General features: G+C 42.3%; 1 protein-coding gene across 6 annotated transcripts in view; it reads right to left on the bottom strand.

Moving 5' to 3' along the window:
- Window positions 1–26,272, bottom strand: part of Ric8b (RIC8 guanine nucleotide exchange factor B) — a 101,070-nt gene that overhangs the window by 55,668 nt on the left and 19,130 nt on the right. For all 6 annotated transcript variants that reach the window (XR_380392.3, XR_380394.4, XR_380393.3 and 3 more), the window contains exons 3-4: window positions 14,650–15,258; window positions 4,560–4,654 (exon numbers count right to left, since the gene is read on the bottom strand). Coding sequence is in view for 3 of the 6 variants with exons in the window: in XM_006513625.3 (XP_006513688.1) it covers window positions 4,560–4,654; window positions 14,650–15,258 (704 nt within the window). In the remaining 3 variants the exon portion in view is untranslated. The remainder of the gene's footprint in view (window positions 1–4,559; window positions 4,655–14,649; window positions 15,259–26,272) is intronic.

The following is a 26,272-nucleotide window of genomic DNA, read 5'->3' as shown; positions in this document are numbered from 1 at the left end:
TTCACTGACACAGTGCTCGCGGGAATGGGGGGGAGCATAGGGCAGACGGACAGGAGGAGAGCGTGGACAGAACATGACTCATTCGCTCACATATGCACTAAGTGGTGAGCCTTGGAGAATGGACTATATGCTTTGACGTTTTTAGCTCTAAAGCTCAAACTGGTCCCTAATACTAGGTAACTAACTGATAAATATAAATGGAAATAAATCAGTTCATTTTCAAATATTTAAAGTGTGATATAGAGAGAGATTAGGAGGCAATATTATTAGGAGCTGAATATTCCAAAGTCAAGTAATTCCTACCAATGATATTTTTATAGAAATAGAAAAACTAATTTTAAAACTCACATGGAATGTCAAGAGACTGAACAGCCTGAACAATCCTGCAAAAGCAAAGCCTGGAGAATCACACTTCTAGTTTGAAAACTTAATACACCACTTCAAGCAGAAAGGGATGCAAACGGCCTGACACATACCAGGTGACAAGAGCAATAGGGAAGGAAAACCTTCTCAATAAATGGTGGCTGAAGCTATATAGCCAACACCCAAGTAAAAGAAGAGGGTTTTATATCCCCACACAGAAACTCACTCCTCATGGATCAAAGGCACGGATAAGCACGAGCTGAGAGATCCTTAGTGTGCAGGAGGAACAGGAACTGAGTGCCTACAGCCAGCTAACCTGAGCCAAGTGCCTACAGCCAGCTAACCTGAGCTCGGGTCTCATCCTTCCTAGCAGCATGAAGGCTGTCCCTCCTTTCCACTTCTCCTTCCTTTCCAAAGGAAAGCCTAACTGCAAGTCTGGGAATCCAAGTATGAATGGCTAAGCTTCCTCACTGTGAAGAGTGCTGACAGTACTTCCAAGCACACAGCAGAGATGGAAGAGAAGTGGGATGTCTTTAACGCAAAGGCAGACAACAGGAACTATACTCCAGCTGCTCAGAAGGAACTGAAGGAACACAGCACAGCACTGAGAATGCCGAGTGGCCTGAGCTCAGGCTCCTGCTGCTGTGAGCTGCGCACTCAGGCCTGCGTCCTCGTCACCTCTTTGAGGAAAGCAATGGGGCACACTCACAGGGACAAACCAGAAAGATGCCGGGCTCTTTCTTTTCTAAAGCACCTTTATCATCTAATATAAATGGAATTTCTGGCTTCTGAAAAAAAAAAAAGTGGAATATCAGAAAACAAGCATCTTTATATGATCAAAGGATACACACTAAAGTAAGTTTCTAAATAAAATGTATTCAAGGGGCAATTAGAAACTTCTGGACTAAATATGACGTTTAAATTTCACTATGCTTATCACAGAAGCAGCAGGCAGACATGCTATTAAGACCTTACTCAGTGCCAGGGCCAGGAGGCTTCACAGACCTTCACATAGTCAGCATCCTACCACAATTACCCTATCCAGGACTACTCATGCTGCTCTGCTGTTTCTTAAGTCAAAGCATAGGGAAAAAAAAATAGAGCCAGGCCCCATGGTGCACGCCTTTAATCCCAGCACTTGGAAGGCAGAAGCAGGTGATCTCTATGAGTTCAAGGCCAGCCTGGTCTGCAGGATGAGTTCCAGGGCAGCCAGGGCTAAAGAAAGCCTATCTTGAAAAACCAAAAAACAATAATTCTCCAAAAAGATAAAAGAAAAAAAGGAGTATAAAAACCCTTGAGAATAACTTTTAAAGAATGATAATACAAGGGGATGGCAGTGAATATGATCAAAATAATTGAATAAAATTCTCAACAAATTAATGAAAATAAAAACGTTATATAAAAAAGAGTAAATATTTCCAATGTGCCTTGCACCTTCTAGTTTTCCATAAGCACTGTGCTCAGGTCACTGCGAAGGCCCCTGCAGTAGGTGCCCAGCAGCTGCTGAGACCGGAGCAGCTCTCTCTAGTTAAAAGGATTAGCAAGGAGCCATCGTTATTCCGATTGATACTAATCACCTTCTTCTGAGTAAAAGGGCACTCGAGGCCATCGCAGGCAAACTGCTGGGTAAGCAAAAGTCCCGTCTCCCAAGAGCGCCTGAGAATGATCATAATCCCGGCTGTGTTCTCCAGTACATCCTTACACTCACAGCGGAGCTAATAAATCTTATCAAAGTAACTGTGAAGGGAAAGATTTTAAAAGGGTGAGTCTAGCAAAGGAAGGAAGAGAAACTTGATTACGTTTTAGAAATCTGAACAATCTCTGTAGTTTTGCTCTCTTGACACATGCTGAGCACTGTGCTAAGATCTGGAGACCATTCTTTGGAGACTCCTGGCAGAGCTACTTGAGGCTAGCACAGCAGTGCCTGCCTGCCTGTCTACCTGCCAGAATTTCCTCTTTACAGCCTGTATGTTCCTCAGCCTGGGTTATCTGATTTTTTTTTTTTAAATCAGTATACTTCTAAGCTTTTTAACAAAAACACTTTTAATTCTGATGTTGAACTGTTAGTGTCTCTTCTATAGAAAACAAAAACAAAAAAACAAAAACAAAGGGTAAAATCGCTTAATGCAGTCATTTAAGACAGAACTTACTGCAGATAATGTGGGCACTGTCTCCAGAAATTAAAGGAATTTGGTCTGTGACTAAGGGAAACATTTACACATTTTTGATGTCAGTGTCTCACACCACATTACCCAGGCTGACTGGACTCACAACGCTCACGTACTCTGCTCTGGATGGTTGGTTCTACAGATGTATACCAACTCACCCACCTCAGAATTTATACTTTCCAATCATGAAGAAGACATTTTGAAGGGCTACAGGGTACAGAGTATATAAAAATCTACCTTTAAACTCAGCATGACAGAAAACATATTACTCTACCTAATTATATTAATTATGTAGATTTGATTTAAAAATAACAGCTAAGGGTGTGTGTGTGTGGTAACTTAGTAGAAAAAACTCATGTTAACTTCTTTATAAAGCAGAGTCAATGCAAAAGCTATTTCTTCGTAGCTGTGTATGATTTAACATGCCATTTGTTTTGGTTGGTTGGTTGGTTGGTCTTGTTTTTCAACTTTGTTTTGTTTTATCGGAGACAAGGTTTCTCTGTGTAGCCCTGGCTGTCCTGGAATTCACTTTGTAGACCAGGCTGGCCTTGAACTCAGAGAGACACTTACTTGTCTCTGCCTCCCGAGTGCTGGGATTAAAGGCGTGAGCCACCTGGACTGGCCACCAGAGCCCATACAGAGGGAGGTGGAGTGCAGTAATTCTTTGTATTCTTATAAGTACTAGGAGACTTCTAATGAAGTCAAATGCTTTGTTATTACAAACCTAATCCACAGCAAGTAAGAGAACTGGAAACTGTATCAACTCCTGCTCAACTGTTTTCTGACAATGGTAATTTGTATTTTCAGTGCTGGGAACTAAATCCCAGGACTTGTGCACAGTAGACACACACTTTACTGAGCTGTTCGTCCCTAGCTCCAGACAACACTCCATTAATGTCTTTAACAGACAAGTTATATAACTGCAATTATCTTTATTTTATATGTATCTATTACTTTGTGGGGGGAGGTATGTGCATACTGGTGTGTGAGTGAATGTGGCTGTTCACATAAAGAGGTCAGAAAACAGGGTCAGGGGGCTGGAGAGATGGCTCAGTGGTTTAGAGCACTGACTGCTCTTCCAGAGGTCCTGAGTTCAATTCCTAGCAACCACATGGTGGCTCACAACCATCTGTAATGGGATCTGATGCCCTCTTCTGGTGTGTGTCTGAAGACAGCTACAGTGTACTCATATAAATAAAATAAACAGATCTTACAAAAAGAAAGAAAAGAAAACAAGCTCAGGTCAACTTGCTCTCTGCCTTCCACCTTGTTCTGATACTGGGTCTCTGTTTTCCTGCTGCAACAGGCTAGGCAGCCCATGCGCTTCTGTCTCTACTTCCCTTTTCCCCATAAAGCACTGGGATTGCAGACACTGTTACTGCACTCCACCTCCCTCTGTATGCGCTCTGGGGACTCAAACTCAGACCCTGGTGCTCTTACAGGAAGCCCTTTTACCCACTGAGCCACACTCCTCAACTCTATCTAATATATTTTAATAGAGGACATTATGACTCTCTTGTTTTTTTTTAATTTAAATTATTACTGCATAGAATACACTTTCTGTTAAATACCCTTAGAATGAAATAGGGGAAGTATTTGTTAAGTTTAGTAATAAAAAGGAGACCTTAGCTCTCTTATCTTTTGGGAAAAAAAAATCTACCTCAAAAGGTTGGTGTGACAACTAAAGTAAGTTTTCTTCTTTTTCTAATTGCTGAGGGCCTGTACTTGGTAGGCAAGCACTCTGCCACAGTAACATCCTCAGCCTGGGAGCTACTCTCAAAGTGTTCAATACTGCTCTGGGTTTTAGTGCTGAACATAACAAATGCCCAAGTCTGACCCTGGAGTTCAACATAACAGAGTCAAAGACCACAGTAAACAGATTTCATACTGCGCACGGTTCAGGCTTACCTGATTGAATCCAATAGTTTCCCTTTCTTGTACTCATAATTAACCATCACAAGCAGATACACAGAGAGAGCAAGCATGGGCGGCACGCTTCACTGAGATAGCAATGTAAAGGCTACCCACCTGTGCAGCTCTTCGGTTTTGTCTTCAGTTGGACCTACAATTAGTAAACAATGGCGAAGGACAGCTGCCATGACACGAAACTGATGAGAATCGCTCTGTGGGAAATACAAAGTGGAGAGGAAGAGCTGCAGTTGAAGCCGTAACAAAGGAGTCTACCACACACTAACACACCACTCTCTCTCCATTCCATTCAGGGAAATGGCAAGACACTCCAACACTCCCAAAGCAATAAGCAAACGGTTGCCATTTCTCATCAATTAATAGCCACGACCACGTGCAGAAATCGCCCATGTCAGGAGGTGCTGATCCAGCTACCATGTTTTACTGTTTTGAAAAATGAATTCCACTTATGGATTTTCATTTCTCGACAGTCCCGGTTCTTCTGTTCTTTGCAGTATACTGTGCCAGTGTACTAATCTAACGACAAATCTAAGCTATATACTGAGACAGTTCTTTTATATCTGGTTGTCCATTTTTTAATGAAACTTTCATCTCTTAGCTTTCAAAAGCAATGAGTACAACAACTTCTTCCTCCGCTTCTTCCTCTCCTCCTCTGAGATAGGGTTTAGCTACCCAGCTTGAACTGGTCTTGAGTACCTTTGCCTCCTGAGCCCTGAGCTTCCAGTAGGTACATAACACCATGGATGCCTACCATTTCATTCTCTTTTATCTTTTCTCTCTCTCAGGCCCCATATAACTACCACAAATGATCAGAATTAGATCCCCTTACTTTTCCAACATTTATTCTCTGGCAGTGTTAAAAATTAAAGACAGGGAACAAGAAAGAAGGAACTAGCAATGAGAAATAAACAAAATTATTTGTTTTATTTCTGCTACTTATGAGATCTTGGGGCATTATAATTTCTTTTTCTTTTTTGGTGTGTGTGTATGTGTGTGAAGCCCAGACATATGTGATGTATGTCTGCATGTGTGCACAGGCCAGTGGTAATTGTCAGGTGCCTTCCTTTATTGCTCTCCATTTTATTTACCAAGGCAGAGCCTCACAATGAATCCCTAACTCACCTATTTGGCTTGTCTAGTGAGCCAACTTGCTCCGGAGAGCCTATATCACTGCTGCAGCATGAACACTCCAAGTGGGCTTTATGATAGTGCTGGAGAACAGAAATCTGGTCCTCACGCCTGCACAGCAAGCGCTTTATCTATCAAGCTATCATTTAGCACAATCACAATGTATCTAACATCAAGGTGATCAATCAATCATTCTCTCTCTTCTCCCCTCCATCCTCCCTTCCTCCCCTCTCTCTCTCTCATAAAAGAGGACACAGCAATAAAGAGGTAATTATGATAGCCTAGATATACTACAGGGAATCTCTTTCTTCAAAGGCAATGATTTTTAAAAGTTCTTAGTATATAATTAAGTTCATCTAAAGTGAAATGTGTGCATGTATCATGCACACACACATACATAATTCACAGTCTTTCTAAGATGTCTCTCACAGACTCAAACAACAGGATACACTTTCACTACTCATAACAAGGCTAAAAATACTTTAAGCAATGCATCACATAGAGATTTAAAAAAGATGGAGGTCTCAGTCATATAATGGATGGTTTTGCTCTTGGAGTCAAGCAAGAGTCTAGGCTATGACCTCACATCAGTCACTTCTCATCTTCAGCTCCCTCCCACATACCTCCACAAACTCGAGGTTCTGTGAGGAGTAAAGAAAACCGCACAAAGCACTTTAAAATGCTGAGTAACAACCCAGCCCAAGGGAGGGAGAGGGAAGGAAGGAAATGTAGTGCAACTTCTGGTGCCAATACAAGACATGGGAAAGAAGCAAGACGCAATCATGGGGTAGAGGGAGCTGGCTGAGGTGGGAAGGCGACCAGAGGGAACTACCAGCACTAAAACTAGCAGGACAGGAATAACAGTTGTCACATTCACAACCCATCCCCAAGACTGGAGTGAAAATTCTCTCATGTGTAAGAACTCTTACATGCCCTAAAGTACATGAAGCCCATGAAACCTACATCAAACTCAACTACTGCTTAACCACTGATAAGATCATTTCTTGGTTTTGAAAACTGGGATAGCACCCTGGTTGCTGGTGGCACTGAGTCACATCTCCAGCCTTGTGACAGGGTTTCACTGTTTAAACCAGGCTGACCTTGAACTCACACCCCTGCACAGCTCCTGCTCACTGCTGGAGATTATGGTGTGCACAAACTACCACGCCCAGGAGTGCTTCCTTCTACACCAGACAGTTCTTGATCCCAGAGGTAACGAACTTGGCTCATGATCAGGACAAGCCTCTTAAGAATTATCCATGTTGGTCTTTCCCCAGTCTGCCACTGCAGACACCACTTTCCACCCATCTCCTGTCTTTGCATACCGCTTACTCCCTAATTGTACTTTCTGTCTACAATGTGCCCTTTGCCCATTACCTAAGTTTCTGTTCAGAGCAACTTCTGAACCTGGGCTGTCTGCTTCTTTCTACCTCCAGAGAGCTCCTTTGTTTTCTACCTCATCTATATTATAGTGTCTTGTTAAAGTTTCTTTTGTGAAATCCTAATTTGTAATTTCATATGTTTAATTAAGCTTTATTTCCCCCACTAGCTTTCTTCATGAAGACAGAAGGCATGTGTTAAACAGGAGAACAGTAAACTAATCCAAGGGTCAAGTATAATATACAGAGAGAAAACTGACCAAACTGTAACTGTATGGTTGATTAACTTTGCACAAAATGAGCAGCTATTGTAAGCAACACAAAAATCATGTAATGGCAGGATTAAGAACTCCAGAGCTCTCCTGATCCCACAGAGGACATGCTCCAAAGCCCTAACTTCCAATACCACATTAGTGAGTTCTGCTGCCACTAAACTTTGTATGACAGAAATTGCAAATCAGACTCTCAGTCTCTCTCTAGTCAGGAGACCGCTGCGTGTTGTATGTAGTTGCAGGGATTCTTTCTGCTGCTTGACAGCTCATCTGTTGCTTGTCTGCAATGGCATGAGAAAGTATGGGGCCTTCACCAAAGATTAGAAAACACTGGATACGGTGCAGGAACATTACAGGGGCTGGGCAGGTGGCTCAGGGGATAAAGTGAGCTCCAGGTTCAGTGAGAGACCTCACCTCAAGCAAATAAAGTGGGGAGTGACTGAGGAAGACAGCTAACATCAACCTCTGACCTCCACATACATGTACATATGCAAGCTCACACACGTGAACACACATACACACATGCACACATATATACATACTGCATTTTTTTTTTCAAAGAAGCACTGTTATCATATGAGGGGCACCTCACCCTCAAATACACTGAATACATCACATCACAGTGTGCTTATCCAGCCTTTGATGATGTCCTGTTAGGGCCATCCTGAAGACTGGTGCCATAAACATACGTGTTACATCTTATATGTAACATACCGTGTTCACACCCAGGAGAGAGAATGCTGCTCTGTAGGTACTTATACACACCACAGTTTGGATTCTGAAGTTCAGAGACCACTGCCAAGCAGTATTTTCAAGCATACAGATAGAACACACCTCACAAAGGGGGACCTCACCCTCAAGTTTCTCCACAGCTACACAATCACTTCGCACGTGGTCGTTTCTTGGTTTTAATATCATGTTAAGATGACGGAGTGAAAAGGCTTCGCTTATGCTCCCTGGCCGTTTGCACAGCTCTTTGGAAAGTTCCTTTCTAAGCCCTGTGCCCACTTTCCTGCAGGGCACATTTAATGTGCTACATGAGCCAAAACGCCACACATCTCTGCTCCTTCGACATGCACCTCACTAAGCTGAATTCTGTGTCCTGAGTGCTGGGGTTCTAGGAGTGGGTCCCTGTCCTCGGTAACTCGTTATCTTTGAACTTATTTTATGAAGACCAATTTTTAAATTTTCTTTAAGGTTCGGTCCTTATTTTATCTTCTTTAGAGTCTTTGCTTATTTCAGAAATGCTTGAGTTGTTTAAGATAAAGTTATGAAGTCTTCTATAAGCTTTAATGTTTAATTTTGTATATTTTGGTCTCTTTTCTATCAGGTTAATTTTTTGTGTATGATATAAAGTAAGGATTTCAATGCATTTCGCATCTGCTTGAACTAGTAGAATTTATTTTAAGAAATCCTCTTCCGTATTGTACTGGCAGGTGTCATAAGCAGTCGACTGTGGGTGGGTAGTTTATTTGTACACTTTAATCTCCTCTTTTAGTCTATATCTCAACAAATATTTGTTAGAGTCACGCTATCAGTTAACAGTCTTTATTCAACAAAGAAAGTGGCGCAGAGAGATGGCTCACTAGGTGAATGCTGTCTTGCAAGCCCGATGTCCTAGGTTCCCTGAACTAAGGGGCATGGAGACCCAACTCTACACAACTGTCCATATGCGCATGGCAGAACCTGTGGCGCACCCACCCACCCACGCACACACACACACACACACACACACACACACACACACACACAATCATTTTTTAAAATAAAATTTGCAGCTGGGTGTTGTAGCACATGCCTTTAATCCCAGCACTTGGGAGGCAGCAGCAGGAGGGTCTCTTGTGTGTTGGAGTTCAGGCTGGTCTACATCATAGGTTCTAGGCCAACTAGGGCTACAAAGTAACACCCTGTCTCAAAAACATAAAATAGAATGGCATGAAATAAAATAAAATATGCTTAGGGGCTTAAGAGATGGTTCAGTGGTTCAGACAATTTACTGTTTTGGCATAGGATGTAAGTTCAGTTACCAGCAATCAAATCAGGTCATTTACAAATACCCAGAACTCTAGTTCCAGATCAAATAGCCTCTACCCTCTGTAAATACCTGTGTGCACATAGTGTGTATAAATTCACACAGGTACACAAATATATGGTTTTTTTTTAATCTTTAGGAAACGTGCTAGAATGGACAGTATTTCCTACTGTTGGTTACCACCGTGTGAATTTCCTGAAGCAACTTCAGCTTTCTGACCCTCAGGGTCCTCCTATGTCCAGTGGGGCTAAGGTTTATACCTCACTAACACCGTAAGTAAACCATTAGGTAAATACAGCACACAGAAGTGTTCTTTCCTGGTTTCAGAACTCAGATGAGCTGTCTTTAGGACATCAGTATTTTCACCTCTCCCCTGAAATGACACTCCACCCCACCCCCAGGAAGAGAGGAAGGGTCATCCCCGGGGACAACAGACAAGAAGAGTGAGGCAGGCAGGCAGGCTGCGTGGTGCCAGGGTCGCAGCGCAGTGAGATGAAGATGGAGGAAGCTCTGGCATCTCTTACAGCCGTCACTTCTCATGACTCTATGCTTACCACTGCTTTCCTCTTGTGATAACTGTGCAAGATCCCTTTACTTGCAAAAATATTCTTTCCTGTATATTTTTATCCAAAAATAGCTAACCCATGCCTGAGAGGAAGGCCAAAGACCTGTTGGTTCTGGTATTCACTGTTATGTGGTTCTTTATTGTCAAGTATGTAAAATATAGAAAAAAACAGTAAACTCTATAACAAACAGTGTGCTTATGGTTTAAAAGTCCCTCTCAAACTCAAATTGAAATCTAATTTCTATGGTAGTAGCAATGGTGGTAGGGTCCTTAAGAAGTGTTTAAGGTCATGTGGGCGCTGCACTAAGGAACAACAGGTGGGTGCTGTCACCAGAGACCTCTAGTCCCCTCACACGTCTATATGCTGCTTTGGGGGTGTTTACTTAGTTTGTTTGTTTTTCAGTAGGGTTTCTCTGTGTAAACCTGGTTATCCTGGAACTCACTCTGTAGACCAGTTTGGCCTCGAACTCAAGAGATCCAACCTGCTTTTGCCTGCTCAGTGCTAGGATTAAAGGCTAGCACCATTACCACCTGACTCTTCACGTGCTCCTTCGTGCAGGCTTTTCCCCTATGTGACATCTCTACCATAACAGGATAGAGTATGGGGGACCTTTCCAGATGTGACTTCTTCACTTAGGACTCCCCAGTCTCTAAAAACAAAGTAAAGCTCTATTATTTATAATCACCAACTTCTGCCTGCTGTTATCTAGCAGCAGACACAGAGTAGGACACAAGTGAGCATGTACTTTCCTGGGTCTGTAACAGTTCCCTACTAGATTGTTAGTGCCTTGAGAGCAGGTTGCTTCACCTTGCACTAGTGCCCCACTTAGAACCCAGTGTAACCTAGGCACACACGGACTTGCTGACATGATTTACTGAGTAAGCACTGCATAGCTGGAGCTCTGTTTTTCAACCGTCCCATCCTTTCTCCCATTTCCTTCAGTCTCTAGAATAACCCCGGTGTTCCTCTATGATGTTCTCCGTGACTGTTTCTGGTGCTTCCTGTTACGTGCACAGCACCTTCTGAGCACTGGATACGTGCTTCTCTGTTTGCACCAGCTGTCTGTCTGTCTCTGATGTCTGTCTGTCTGGCCCTGACCAGCAGCTTTTCCCTGTAGCAGTACTCGGGCCCATGGGCAAGGGAATGTGAATTAAATCAAGGAACTCTGTGAAACATGAATTGCTCCATCAACAGAGATACTGAAGAAAATAAAATAGAAAAAGACAAGATTATTTTAAAACTATCCTTTCTAGAACTAACCTTGTACGCTGCTAGAGAAACCATTTCACCTTTTCAAATATAGCGTTTTAAGAAAGGGAGTCAGAAGGAAACAGTGAGGAGAGGGAGGGAGGAAGAGAGAGAAAAGCTAGGTTCACACGTGGAAATGAGACAGCTGTAAGGAAAGGGATCTTCAAATTAATCAGTTATGATGCATTTGTAGGCAACAGGAACTTAACACTGAGGCACAAACAATGGGTACTAATTTGTTAAACCTCAAGGAACACCCAGTCATTAATCTTCTGCTTCTGGTGAAATGCAAACGAAGGGAGTCTTAAACCTACCTGCTAAAGTAGCTAAAGCCAAACTAGCCGCTGGGCTATACCACAGGCAAATGCATCTTAAAGTCAGATGCCTTGGGTTTGAGAGTGCAGATGCACACACACAGGCAATATATATCTTACAAAACTTTAAACTTTTGAAATCCTCTGGCTCATCTACTTCAGAATGTAGACTTCACAAGAAAGTTCATTACATCCATGCTTAAATATGCAAGTAGCGTTTGTTAAAGGCCGATAAATATGAGGAATTCTATTTTCATATTTATACTCATTGGTATTGTTTATACTCACAAGTGCCTTTAAACTTATAAGTGTTCTTTCATGAGATTCATCATCTCTAGGATCTCTCAGGGAGAGAGGATTATCAAGTCTGTCTTGGATGCAGAACCTTTTTACTCTCCAAACAAAATCTTAGTCACAACACAAGTGTAAAGAGACAATCGCAACAGTAAAACTATCAAAGGTTCCTTTTCTCTTTTTAAAATTTCTCTTCTCAGTGTAGAGATGAGGAACCTAGGAGACTCACCCCCAGAGGCCACTCCTAGGGACGTTCCTGCCAGAGGAACACATTTTGAAACCCTTATTCTTAAAAGCAATTTATCTTGGCAAATGGGAGCTCAAATCTGGAGCTCACAAATGCTAAGGAGCTGTTCTTGAGTCACACCCTCAGCCCTGAAGCCCACTGTTCTTCAAGAACAGCGTGGGAAGAGAGGAAGAGTATAAAGTGACAGTGTTTTGTAAAGCTGCCTCTCTGTTCACAGTACGCGATGAAGACTGACTGGACTGCAAGCAGTGCTGTCTTCTGAGTGCTGAGTTTACAGATAGCTTGCAGTTTTTGTCCCTTATTTGCCTCTTTCTTAGGCTGCTTATTAGTGTGTATTGTTTTCCTAAGCAGAAAAGTAATAGTATTTATTTTAAAAAGTGGACTCTTGGTTGGTATTTAAAACACTAATGAACCATTCTGCTGGCTCACTCAGCTGAGGTAAATGTCCTCAGTCTGACAAAAAGAGAAGACACTGAATTCCAGGGGAAGTGGACACCTCCCTCCACCCCACCTCAGCCACCCCATTTCTCTGTACTGGATCAGAAGCCTCTGCAGGCTGAGTAATGACTGCCCCACAAAAAAGCACAGGAGTGTCTTGTAATCATGTTTAGTTCTAGGAAGCCTTTGTCCCTGCATCCTTCAGACCCAGGAGAGAACTCCAGAAGCGTCTCCATCCTGGCACTCTCCTCTCCTTGCACTACACGCAACTTCATTACACATCGATTTGCTGACATACTGCCTGTTTCTGCCTATGAAACTACTAAAGTGTCATGAAGGCAAGGACGATGATTAGTGCTTGCCAGTGTGCTCTGCAATGCCTGGGACAATGTCTAGCAATTGTTTATAAACATCTGTTGAGCGACTGTTGACTACAGAGCCACATGAAGGCATTCTTTTATAAATAGGTTGTCAAAGATCCTATTTTCAGTACTGTTTATATTTCTGCAAGCTTCAGTGTTGGCCCAGTGTCACACTCATGACACATACTTCATAAAAGCAGCACTAACTGCCTCATGACTTACAGATAAAGCTATTTAAGGACCACCGGTCCATCCGTTATGGGGAGAGCCTATGTCTTGGAGAACGAGCCTCTGGAACACTAAACGAGGCTTTGCTATTTCAACATCTCCTAGAGCTCCCCAGTGCCCGTTCCTCAGCTGAAGCATCCTACAGAAAGCTCATCTCAACGTCCTGATCCTTACCACATGCCTCCCACACACACTGCTAAACAGACACTGAGGTAGAAGCCATCTTGTCAGTCATCCAAACAATGTAGTCTAACAATGGCAAACCAACTCTCAGAGGTGCTTTTACAACTAAATGGAGATCTTTAAAACACCAAAACAAACAGTGTAATAAAAATAACCACAGAAGGTACGAAATAAGCAGAGTCATAACATTTTAAATACTTCCAAATATTTGGTTTCAAAGCATAAATGGAGCATGTGGGCTTTCCACATCTTTCCCTGCCAAGTCTCAGTAAAAGCTGACTACACTACAGTCATCTGAAACAGCTGCTAGCTCTGATCTTCAAATATTTGCTTTCAAAATACAGACCTATTTGCACTTTACAACTCGGATGCCTGTATGCTCCCACTATAGCTGCACTGATAATCCTTCTCCAGCAGACTGCTGGCAAAAACATGGGTGAGAATTACTTCAAATGGACAGCGCAGAATGTTAACCTCAAAGGCAGGAGCTAAAACTGCACTGGGTTTTTAGGGCCACTGAAAAAGACAATGTGAAATGGTAGGATTCTTGATGAAGGAAAGACTTGATTGATAGCCCTTGACTTATAACTCTGAATTTCCTGAAATTAAATTTCACATTTAGCACGCTGTTCTTGCAGAAACTCAAATATAAATTACCAAATCTGCCTCACTTAGGGTTGTTGGAAGGTCCAAGCCAGAGAAAGATCTTAGTCAAGAAATAAGTCTAGCGGTTTAAAACAGTATTTCCCACTTTCTGGTGTAATTAGCCTGTTTCTTAGAACTGTATGTCAACATGAATATCTGGCTCTGTGTGGTTTGAGCCTCTTAGGGCTCTGTAGCACTACAAAGAAGCCCCTTGGAGACTGTAATGACAGGTGCACGCAATGGTTTTCACTCTGCTTAACAGACAACAGCTTTTGTTGGTCAGTTTCAATGGAATGGGTTTATTCTAACTTGTCAGACAGCATCAACACAAGAACCTACCATTAGTCTTCTGTTTCCTTCCAATCTGCCACTTGAACCTCGTTCTTAATGGGCACTCAAAAAGGACAACGGTTATGCCACTCACAAGAGTCTGTCATCTTATAAGATGGCAGTCCTTACTCTTATTTTTCATTTTATTTTATGCATGTAGGTGTTTTGCCTGCATGTATAGCTGCACCATATGCACCATGTTACTCATGAAGGCCACAAGAAGAACATGGGGTCTCTTGGAACTAGCAATCCAGATGGTTGTGAGTCACCATGTGAGTGCTGGGAACAGAATCCAGGGCTGGCTCTGGAAAAGGAGCCAGTGCTCAGAACTACTAAGCTATCTCTCCAGCCCTTGAACGAAGGCAAGCTAAGAAAGAAATATTTTTCAATTTAGAGAACAGACTAATGAGGGAACTGGGAACAGTTTCCATTTCCAAACTTAGCACTCCTCTTTTGTGTGCAGCTGTAAGAACAACCCAGATGCGTAATTCCAGAAGGATGTGTGTAGTTTTCCCAGCCTTACCTCTTTATGCACCTTCCAACTGTCTACCGTCACATTGAACAGAGCTTTGAGGGCCTCAATGGCACAGTCTGTCTCCTGAGGTGAGAGAGGAGGTCCATTATGGTCTATGGCCGACTCATACTCATCGGTCCACTTGATGCTAAAGGCACTTTCCAAGATCTGGGTTAGCAGCGGGAGTCCCTGGAGCTCATAGCGCAATTGTGACCTGATGTCAGTGTGCAAAAGTGACAAGACGAAGAGCAAGCGCAAGTCAAAGCACTTTATGTCATTGATAAATTTTCGGTCCTTGCACTTCCTTAGGAGGTTACAGAGCTTTGCAGCGAGATTCAGTTCCAGGCTAAGCTGCTGTGCCATCTGACTGTTGAACACGATGTTACACAGACACTTCAATGATTCCACAATAACTGGGAACTCTGACACCTTCTCCAAAGAATCGTCTGACTCGTGGAGCTTGGCTAGTCTCAGCAGTATTTGCATATTTTCCTTAGTTGTTACAGGAACTAAGATCTTTTTGTCTCTGGAGAGAATGCGGAGTACTTCCAGGCAGGACACTTGGCATGTCGTTGGGACCTCCTTGACAAGGACCTTAAATATGCCTTCACAGAGTTTCTGAAAAACAACAAGTATGCCAAAATCATTATCTGCTCAAATGATTTCAAAAAGAGTATTTTCTACCAATGCAGGCTAAAGATATGGCTATAAGATCTGGCTTTACTTTTAGATAAATCATAAAATATCAGAACCAGAAGACGGGTTCTGTTTTGTTCACATCTCTCACTTGTTCTACAGAAATGGAAATTAAGGTCCAGCAAGGGTGAGGAACTTGAACGGGGCAGTGGATCAGTGACACAGGACAAGCTGGAGATGCAGTCACTGCCTTCTGGGTACACGGTTTCCTGTTTTGTTTTGTTTTTTGTTTTTTGTTTTCTTAAAACCATGTATTTTATTTTAAATCACTAGAATAAATTATCTTCGATAGCTTTAATCTTTTTGTTGTTGTTTTGTTTGTTTGTTTTGTTTTTTTGTTTTTCGAGACAGGGTTTCTCTGTGTAGCTGGGGCTGTCCTGGAACTCACTCTGTAGACCAGGCTGGCCTCGAACTCAGAAATCAGCCTGCCTCTGCCTCCCAAGTGCTGGGATTAAAGGCGTGTGCCACCACTGCCCAGCGATAGCTTTAATCTTAACAGGGCCTTAAAAGGCACAGTATTGGCGCAAAGGGGAATCACAGCTGTTCCCCCTGGAGAGGTAAGGCTAAAGCTGGGGAACTGTCCATAGCTGTGTGGGGTGTCTATGGGGTAGGAGGATGCTGGCTCCCATGGAGCTGGACTTACAGGCAGTTATGAGCCACCCAATGTGGGTGCTGAGACCAAACCTGGGCCTTCTGGAAGAGCAGTAAGCACTCTCAACAGCTGACTTCTCTCTACAGCCCTTATCTTGTGTTTTAAAAGTATTTGTATTATCGCCAAATTTAGTAACACTGCCTCAAAATTCAATGTTAGCTTTCTTTGTAAACTGCAGGTCTGCATCTCTCAAAGTTAATCTCATTCACATGCATGCCAAGCCAGTGCTATCACTCTATGTGTGAGTAAGGCATTCTGTACTCCATTATTTCCATCTATTAGCCTAGCATTAGAGTTTAACTCCTCACAAAGAAACTAACTGGGTCAAACATTATGTTGCCAAGACTCCCAAGGTCATATGTAATTTCCTGGTACAGCCTAGTCATATGGAAATGTTAATACATCTAATGAAAATATTAATTTTAAATATAAATATGTCCTCTAAATAAAGGTATAAAAGAGCTTTACTTGACAAGCTAAAAGACAAATTCCGTAACCATGCCAACCCTACCCCGGAACACCTGAGAGCAAGGCTCTCTTTTACTGTCTTGGCATCACTGATAAGGCAGTATTTTAGAATCAAGCAGTCTGTACCACCACACAACTCTTTTCAAGAAAGAAATGATCTGTCTTCCTACGTAAGAAACCTAGAATACAGGAAATACTGGAAAGGCCGTTCAGCTATTAACAGCACTGGCTGCTTTTCCAGAAGCTAGCCTATTCCGATTCCCAGCAACCACATAGAAGCTCAAAAACATCTTAACTCCAGTTTCAGGGGATACAACTCCCTCTTCTGGCCTGCATGAGCATTGCATGTTGCATGCATATGGTGCAGACATACATTCCAACAAAACACCCATTAAATATTTATATTAAATATAAAATGTAATATATGAATATGGCATAGTACACAGATATCTATTCTTTAAACTAAAAGCAACAGCAACAACAACAAACACCTACACAATCCCTTTCTTCTTCAGACACAGAGGGAAGATACCATGCAAGTGAATTATAATAGCCAAGGCTGCATGCAAACCAAAAGGACTGGGAAACTGAAACCAATGAAGAACGTGCAAGACGTCTAAGATACCTCGAGTTTATGCTGTAAAGCTAAAGGCTCACCACAGACCACCCAGAACCAAACACAAGAGTTTCTGTTTCCCAGCAGCTGTCAATCCTAGGTTCTCTGAGCACCTCATTTCTCATACCTCATGTAATGACTGGTAAATACAAGGTGTTAGCTGTTAACTCATTTTCGGAAAATACAAGTATTTAAGAACATGTAGGTCTGGAGAGGTGGCTCAGCGATGCAAGTGCTTGTCACAAGAACATAACAGGTTCAGAGGTTGGAGCCCTAGCAGCCACGTTCATGTTGGGTGGGCATGGTGGCTTGCCTGGAATTCCAGGGTGTGGGAGGCAGAAATGAAATCCCCAGACTAACCCGGTTATCTGAACTAGGACTGGTACGTTCTGGACTCAACTGAGTCCAATATATAAGATAAGTCCAATAAAATGAGTCCAATAGATAAGACAAAGGGTGACCAAGACAACGCCTGCCATCAATCTTGGGTACACACACATCCTACTCGCCCACATATGTGTATCCCTATTATGTGCCTACACATACATACATGTATGCACACCATATGCCCATAAAAAGAACATGTGAAAGTAACAAGCAAGTGGTAGTTAACAGATACTTACTATTTTACTAGACACAATAACTTCTAGTCAAAGAAATTTAGAAGAAGCCAGTTGTGTCAGAAAAACTGAGTGTGTATGTTACAACCAAGCAAAAGGGCTGCAGAGACAGCCTTCTCTATGACTCTATCTGACTGCCTATACTATTTCTATATTTCAAAGACCCTCATGTCTTCCTTTCACTCTGCCCTGCCAGCCAGTATTTATCAGTGTGTACTGGTGCTGGGGACTGAACCTAGGGCTCTGTGCATGGCACATAAGCATCCTACCACTGAGGCAAAGATGAGTATTCTCTAAATCGACTTTACTATTTTTCTTTTCTTAGACAGGGTTTCTCCCTGTATCCCTGGCTATCCTGGAACTCGATGAGGCTGGCCTCACAGAGGCCCAAGTGCTATGATTAAAGGCATGAGCTGCCACTGCCCAGGCAATGCTATGCTTAAAACATATTGTGGGCCTACACAGACAAAGTATAAGACCAATAACAAACACTTAACAATAAAGTTAAGCAATCTGCTCCTGAACTGAAAGTCTAGAGTAGATTCTAATGGTTTTTAAACACCAACACCCCCATCACTACTCAAGGTCCACTGAAAGCTATTATACCTCACCTCCAGCTTCTGACAACGGATATGGGGGGGAAGCTGGAACCCTTTTACTAAGTTTCCTGATGATGTTGCTCCTCTGGTGGTCCAGAAACCACAGTCTGAGTAGTGAATCCAGTTAGAACAGGCTAGCACATCTTAGATGTTAGTTAACTAAGGCTCGCTGTCAGATGTATGCAGAACAGCAGACACACTGGCAGTAGTGAATCCAGTTAGAACAGGCTAGCACATCTTAGATGTTAGTTAACTAAGGCTCGCTGTCAGATGTATGCAGAACTGCAGACACACTGGCAGTAGTGAATCCAGTTAGAACAGGCTAGCACATCTTAGATGTTAGTTAACTAAGGCTCACTGTCAGATGTATGCAGAACTGCAAACACACTGGCATAGAACAGTAATCAGAGCTGAAGGCCACTGAACATCAACTTCTGCGATGTCCTGGCCTCCTGTGTGTAAGCACAGTATGGGTACGAATGAGTATCGCTATCTGATCACAAGTTAACATTTTTAAATGTTAAAAGCCATATGTGAGTGAGGCACACTACTTGTTTAAGGCTAACCCTGGGCTTGAAACTTGTTCATCTTACCAATGATCCTACAACCGGAATAGGATGGTGTAATCAGAAACAGGAGTTGGCCTTAACTTGATTGTTTCAAATCTTGCCTCGTCTACTTGTGCCTGGTTACCTTGGTAAGTTATTTTTCTCTTTAGACACTGCACTTACCTTCAATTATCACATAAATATAGCATATAAAATAAGGACTGGCATGTGATGAACATTTAACACAGGTTTCTATTATATGTAAGCACAAGACAAAAAATCCTACATCTTCAGTTTGGCATAAGACCCTATTATCTGTCTTTAAATTGTTTTTAAACATTTATGTGTGTTTTGTGTGTGTGTGTGTATGTGTGTGTGTGTGTGTGTATGTGTATGTATGTGTGTGTGTGTGTGTGTGTGTGTGTGTGTGGTGTGGTAGATGGTGTGTGCAGTATGTATGTGTGGTATGTGTGTGTGTGGTATGTGTGTGTAGTGTGGTATGTATGTGGGGGGGGTGCATACACCTGCACATGGGCAAAGGCCCCCACCCCCACCACCCCACCCCCACATGTGAACACGGGAGTTCTGCGTCTGCTGGCCTAACCTGTCTCTGGAGTACTCTCATACCATTCTAACAAGGCATCCTTTGAGCCTGCAGTTCTTGACAAAATATCTCACATTTATCTCTCTTGTGTTCTGACCCTCCCCATCCCTGAATGTCAATCTTCTCTGCCTATAGTGCAGCCATTTTCTAAGCTAAGTTTATATCTTACTCCAAGTTTTCCCTAAACACTTTAACCCCCAACATCCTTCCTTCCCAAGGAATATCACGGCCTCGATTAGTAGGAGTCATCTTGTATTTAGTACGTCTGTCTGTTTTTTTTCTAGGGTTTGCCTAAACAACTAAAAGCTGTCAGGCAGCACAAAGACTTCATCTTTAAAAAAGAAGAAAACGCACTGCAAAGGCGTTTAAATCAGAAGAGCTGGTTTAACCTGACTTAGCCACCCTGAGTTCCTCTCAGTAGGGGATGGTGCTAGGTGTGCGGGTAGACATGGTATTTAACTTACACCAGTCACATTCTGGGCTTCATTTTCCCACTTGGACAATGGGATATCACCACATGCATCTCGTAAGAGAGGCCATGGCGCAGCCCTAACAGCAGCCAGACCATCGTGGAAGCTTCTCGTCTTTTATTTCCTTGTAACCATTTACAGAGCATGTGCAGTACAGGACACATCCACAAAACTAACCAACTCAAGTTCCTAAACTGCAAACCTCAGTGTCTTATTAACGCTGTTTTAACTCTGCTTTCTAGGAAGGAAAAAAAAGCAGCAGAAACTTCCGTTCTTGTGAAGAAAAAAGAAAAAAGAAGGCTTTCAGACAAGGAAACTTTCCCAGAAGGGGTTAGGTTACTTAAAGGCATTATGTTGTTTAAGATATAAACTTAAAAAAAAAAAAAGAAGAAGAAGAAGAAGAAGAAGAAGAAGAAGAAGAAGAAGAAGAAGACGAAGAAGAAGAAGAAGCCTACTTTCTTTTTTAAGGACAAGAAGTTGAGAGAGGTGTGGATCAGGAGGAATTAGAGAAAGAATTGTGATCAAAATACATTGTACACATGTGCAAAATTTCCACAGCTATAATAATGAAAACAATACCCACAGCCATACTATGTTCTACATGCCAGACCAAGGGCCTTGCCCTTAGTCCAGCTATCTGACTTTAGTAACATACATATTATTTTAACAAACAATTGTAATCATGTACACCTAACTTTGTTTCCTGACATTTTAAAAAACTCATTTTTTCCCAGCTGCTACAGGGTCCTTATATAAAAACATTTTTAAAAAGATTTATTTTTATTTTATATACATCAGTGTCTTGCCTACGTCTATGTACCACATACATGCTTGGTACCCTCCCTCCCAGGCCGGAAAGGGGCATTAGATGGCCTGGGAGTGGAGTCACAGACAGCAATGATCCACCCATGTAGGCACTAGGAACTGAACTTGAGTCCTCTAGAAATGCACTATGCACTCTTTGATGAGCCGTTTCTCTAGGTCTTCCCTCAGAAATACAACTTCAAACAGACACACTGACTGTACTGCCTGTTGTCTCTACAGTGTGAGCATGAAATGCAGAGGCGTGATGGACTCCACATTACAAGGTATGGCTTCCCAACCCTATGTTTTTGTTTATGAGCCTTGCAGATTACTAAAAACGTTTATATGTGCCTTTCAATTTAAAAAATGTGTATGAATACTTATTATATGATTCTTAGTAGACCAAGTGACTGCATAAAGACACTGAGCTAAAAGATAGGTGGGGATTCAGCCAGATCACCTGATACCACTGCAATTTCTACTGTAGACCAATGGCTATGCCACAGTATCTCCCACTTAGTAACATAATTGTGAGCATGTCACTTTATTGGGCTTCTTTCTTCCCCAATGTCATGCTTTAATATACAAGGCGCTGAAGGGCACCCTCTCCCAAACCAGGAAAGGCAGGGTTTCTTATGTATCTGTAGAATTAAGTTCAGTGTTGGCTTCAGCTGTAAAACAAGCAAGAGGGGCTATGAAGGAACGTGAACATTTAAATGATCCATTATGATCTGTACACTGGTAGGAGGTGGCTTCTAAAGCTATTTTGAAAGCAAATTTCAAGTTTTAAACATAAAGAAAACACCTTAGTTTAAAAACCTAACACCACTGTCTACATACACATGAACCCAAAAGAGGCTTTCAGAAAGCACTTCTAAAAGCATATCAACATGGGTGAGTTCCTCTCACAGCCTATCGCAGAGGTAAGGACAGACGCTGAGACAGATATAAAATCTGAGAGGGTTCACTTAGCAATCTTCACAGGAGGCTAATATTGCTAAGACAACTAAGAATATGGTTTTTTTTTAGTGATTAATTTTGATTATGTTTCACAAAAGTACTATTCTACTGCAATTTAGGGGAAAATGAACCCACTAAAGCCCTCAGTCTTTTATCACAAATAATCTGTGAGGCACTATTATAGATAATACATTTTAACTTTTGTAAATTTTCTTTGAGTACATAACAAAGGAACTAAAGCCAACTGGAATCCAGAGAATACAAACTATAGAGCTTCATTAAGTATGCTGATCTAGAGTTTCATCATTAGGCACTAAGGTAAAAATGGAAAGTTGTCCATCCTTCCTTTCTTAAGTAGTAACCCAGGCTGCTTGGTTATAGCACATTGGCTAGTTTACAGACAAGGTCTCTGAGCTCCTGCCAATGCAGTGCTATGATCTATCTATCTATCTCCCCTTTCCAGTCTAGGCTGTTTGTGAGACTCTAAGACTTTGCTTAGGCAATGAAGTCTGACTTGACAACTTGGAAAGAAATGCACCCTCCCCACAACTCCACCCTCAAACAATTCTCGGAGCAGAGCAGTTCACATGCCTGGATGGTCACCTCAGAGCAGTTACTTGAAAAGTAAAAGCTAACACTTTAATCCCTTACCACTTCTATCTTGGTTGTCATTTTAAATGTGTTGACTCTTGCCAAATTTTGTTATAACCTGAACAGAACACACATTTGAGATATGGGTCTCATGCATGTTCTTTCCATAATCTTCTATGCTGCTGCTTCATGTGCAATGGATCTTATGGTCTGCTGCAAAGCCCAAGCAGCAACACTTCCTGTCAAATAACTGAAGACAGGCTAGGCTAGGCTGAGCATTCATTTGTTCCTCTCTTTAGCCACAATCATGAATTCCCTGGGTAACTCTCTTATAAATCCTAGGTGATGTGGCGAGACAATGGTAAAGGTAAGGAATTTAGAGTCAAGTGGACTGTGACGAGGAAATATAAGCCACACTAACGTGGTAAGTGCTCTCACAGATCTAAGCCAGATGTTTCTCATATTGACAATTTGGATTAGAAAATTCTTTGTTTTGGAAGGCTGTTTTGTGTTTTAGGACATTTATTGACATTTTTAGTGGCTACAGCATGTTAATAAATAGCACACCAGCACTGCCACCAAGTCATCACAATAAAAAAATGTCCACAGGCATTGTCAAATGTCTCCCAAGGAACATCCGCTTCCCTCACTGAGAAACAATGATCAGCCACCTAGCACACATTTTCAGTGTGTGGGATTTTCTAGGCATCGTGTGTGTGTGTGGGGGGGGAGGCGGGACTGTTGAACGGAGGCAAAATTCTGATGCTGAGCAGATCACAGGCTAATTGAGAAAGCAGAAAATAAATAAAATCATTACTATGAGACATTATAACGGAAGTAGCCAGGATGCTTTGCTAAGTTACTGGAGAAACATTCCTTTGGGTGATGCTTCCAGACATTCTGAAGTGCACGGAGTAGAGGAAGACAGCACACAGAGCACAGGCTGAGGTGTGGAAAGTCCATGGTCACACTAGCAGCAGCCTGCCGTGGGGTGAGACCTGAAGTAAGCAGGAAGCGGGGCGCGTGGAGTCTTACAGACTTAGCTTGACTGCTATGAAAAGTTCCTAAAGAGTTTATGCAGAGAAGACATAAATCCAATTAAAATGTAGAAGCAGAAGAAAACCAACCTGGCTGTGTATGGAAGAGCGGCTGGGAGAAAGCAAGCACAGCTTCAGTTGTAGCGGTGACAGCAGAGGGAAGGGACTCATAGAACTGTACTGTCTGGGAGAAAATTCCTGGCTTACACAGCCTTAGAGAGCTCTGTAAGACATTGTACATCTGAGATGCTTCTAAGGACGTCAGCTCGGAAGCTGAATAGATGTGGGAGAGCCTTAAGCAGCCACTGAAGCTCTGCTTCTCTATGAGGAAGGAACACTTCAGTTATGACTAGATTAGCTTGTATAGAGGAAAACAGAAAGAAAAGGTACAAGAGCCCTGGAAAATGCCAACGCCATGACTGGTCTTTAAGAGGAAATTTAGAAGTGTGGGTGTTCTGGGAGGCAGACAAAAGCATTTTGAGGATGGAATGCTCAGCTGTTTCAAATGCAGACAAAAGATCAACTAGCCTAAGGATTTGGCAATGTCACATCATGAGGACCTTGATAAAAGCAGTGGAGAAAGTGGACAGTAGATACTGTCAAGACACAGGAGAAGAGAACTGTGGTGGCGATCAGAGGGACTGTGTGGTGGAGAGATGCTGTCTTCTTCCTTTTTGTAAAGAGACAGAAGACTAGGTTGTGCTGTGTGATGACAGAGATGGAGAATTTGGACTTACTCCAGAAGGAAACGAGGAACTTGCGGTGTTAATGATTAGACTTGAATTTTGGGAACAGCACTAACTTAATGTGGATAGCACTAAGCAAGCGATGAGGCAGGCAGAAGCGCAGAGAGCAGTTCCCCTGCTGTGCAGAAGCCGCAGTGAGTGAGAGATACAGGGTCTGAGTGAAGACAGGAGGGGAAGCTGGGGAAGGGCAGTGACAGCGGTACTCACACCTGGATGAAAAGGAAGGAGAGAGAAGCCAACGAACCTCCCTGTGTCCAGCCGGCTAACTTGGCCGGCAGCATTGGTGCCAAGGTGAGGGACGTTTTCCTAAAGTTGGCAGCAGGAAGGCTGCTGATGACAAGCCTTCTCTGTCAGTCTCACAGTGTCACGTCATCTAAGCACATGCAAGCTCAACAGCGTCCCTGTAACTGACCTTTATAAACTTATATTCCATTATCAGTGTCACAGTATCCTTGCTGCAGGCACAGTGACTTGTTAATACCTGTATGGGCCTCTCCGGAGGCCTTCTGAATTTCTTATTTCCAATATTTAGTGTGTCTTCTCAACTGCTCACCTTGCTAAATTATTCCTGTCTTAAAAATAATGCTATCTTTCTCCCCATCATTGCTCTAAGTCCAGAGTTCTTGCTATCTTGGCTACAGATCCGAACATGTTTGACTCTGAACTGTGAACTTTTGTAGAGACTTATCTCTCTCCCCAACTTGGAGGGAGGCAGGCCCTGTGATGTATGTCTGCTCTTCCCTGGGAACATCAGAGACACTGAGGGTGAGCTGCAGAATGCTATGTCCCCAGGATTAACAGGTGGCTGAAGCTCTGGGTTTCACCCCCAGCTGCCACTTCCCTCAGCTTTAGGACTTGGGACAAATGGCAGGCTTCTTTAACTTCCACATCTGTAAAGAATACCTACTTTTTGGGTTATTGGGAAAATTAAAGGAGCAGACATATACGTGATACTTGTATAAATGAATGTAAAATGAAGGTAAAAATGAATGTTCCTAACATTAAAAATTACTCCGTATTAAATTAACCCAGTGAATAAAAATAGGGGTTGTAATTTACCCCCCTCCTAAAACAGACCTGTATTCTTAAACACAGTTCTGCACTTTTCATCTTACTTAACATTTCTTGCTCTTCTTTTGTACTGGCAATGAAATAAGCTATACTCACAGTCTGGCACTTTCTCTTCAGTGACCATGGACTTTCCCCTTGATATTTTCTCTATGTTCACTACAGTCCTACATCATCTGTTACTCACTGGAATCAACCAGGACCTTATAGTGACAGGATAGGATTTCAGTCTTAAAATAGACCATGCATGTTTATTTGGGGACATGGCATCATGTCAAAGTCCTAGTGCATCTTCTCAGACCACAGTGATACTAAAATTCTGGGATGTACATGTAAATGCACTACAAATTGTAATACGAAAGTCATATGAATTTTAAATTATTAAAGGAGATGTCAAATAAATTTTTAGAGTCAAACAAACTCCCTTGGATTTTGTCTTTCTGGCTGTTCAAGGTTATGCCCACGTTCTCCACCAGACGTCAAGGGATATATATTCCACAGGGATCTAATTTTAGTTCTTAACTGGAACTCAAGGTCAGCCACCTGAATCTGATAGTTCTCAACTTCTGCCCTCTGTGTACAGCAAGTGAGCAAACGCAAGAAAGAGGAAGAGCTAAAGTGATGGGAAGAAGGGAAGGAAGAGGAAAAAGGGAAAGAGGGAAGGAGGGAGGGAGAGAGGGAAGAAAGGAGGGAGGGAGAGAGGGAAGGGACCAAGGGAAGTTACTATAGCAGTAGTGGGAAGTAAGTTAATAATTTGTTGTCAGTTTTGTAAGAGAACTATTCAAAAGTTGTATTTTAAAAATACTAAACAGCTAATGAGTTACTCTTACAATAGAGAAGCATACTTGTAATAAAGGTTACAGAAAAGGATTCTGGGCGTCAAACGTGACTATTTTTTATATATAAAATCCTAAGCACAGTCAGAAGCACAGCCTATGGCTGAGAGCTCTGAGTACAATCATGGACCTTCTTCGCTAAGGAGCAGTCCTGAGAAGCCCTGCTGTGGCATCAAACATTCATAAACAGATGGGAAAGACAGCTTAGGTGCAGAAGAACACTTCCAAACCCATCAGCTGCCCGTCTCGTCCTGACGGAAGGCAGAGAAGCATATGTAAAAACATCTTCTCTTCCAACATTAAACCAGTCCACAACT

This window comes from Mus musculus, chromosome 10 (genome assembly GCF_000001635.26).
Source record: "Mus musculus strain C57BL/6J chromosome 10, GRCm38.p6 C57BL/6J".
Classification (NCBI taxonomy): Eukaryota; Metazoa; Chordata; class Mammalia; order Rodentia; family Muridae; genus Mus; species Mus musculus.
The sequence above is the reverse complement of the archived record's forward strand: the minus strand, read 5'-3'. Positions and strand labels throughout refer to the sequence as shown.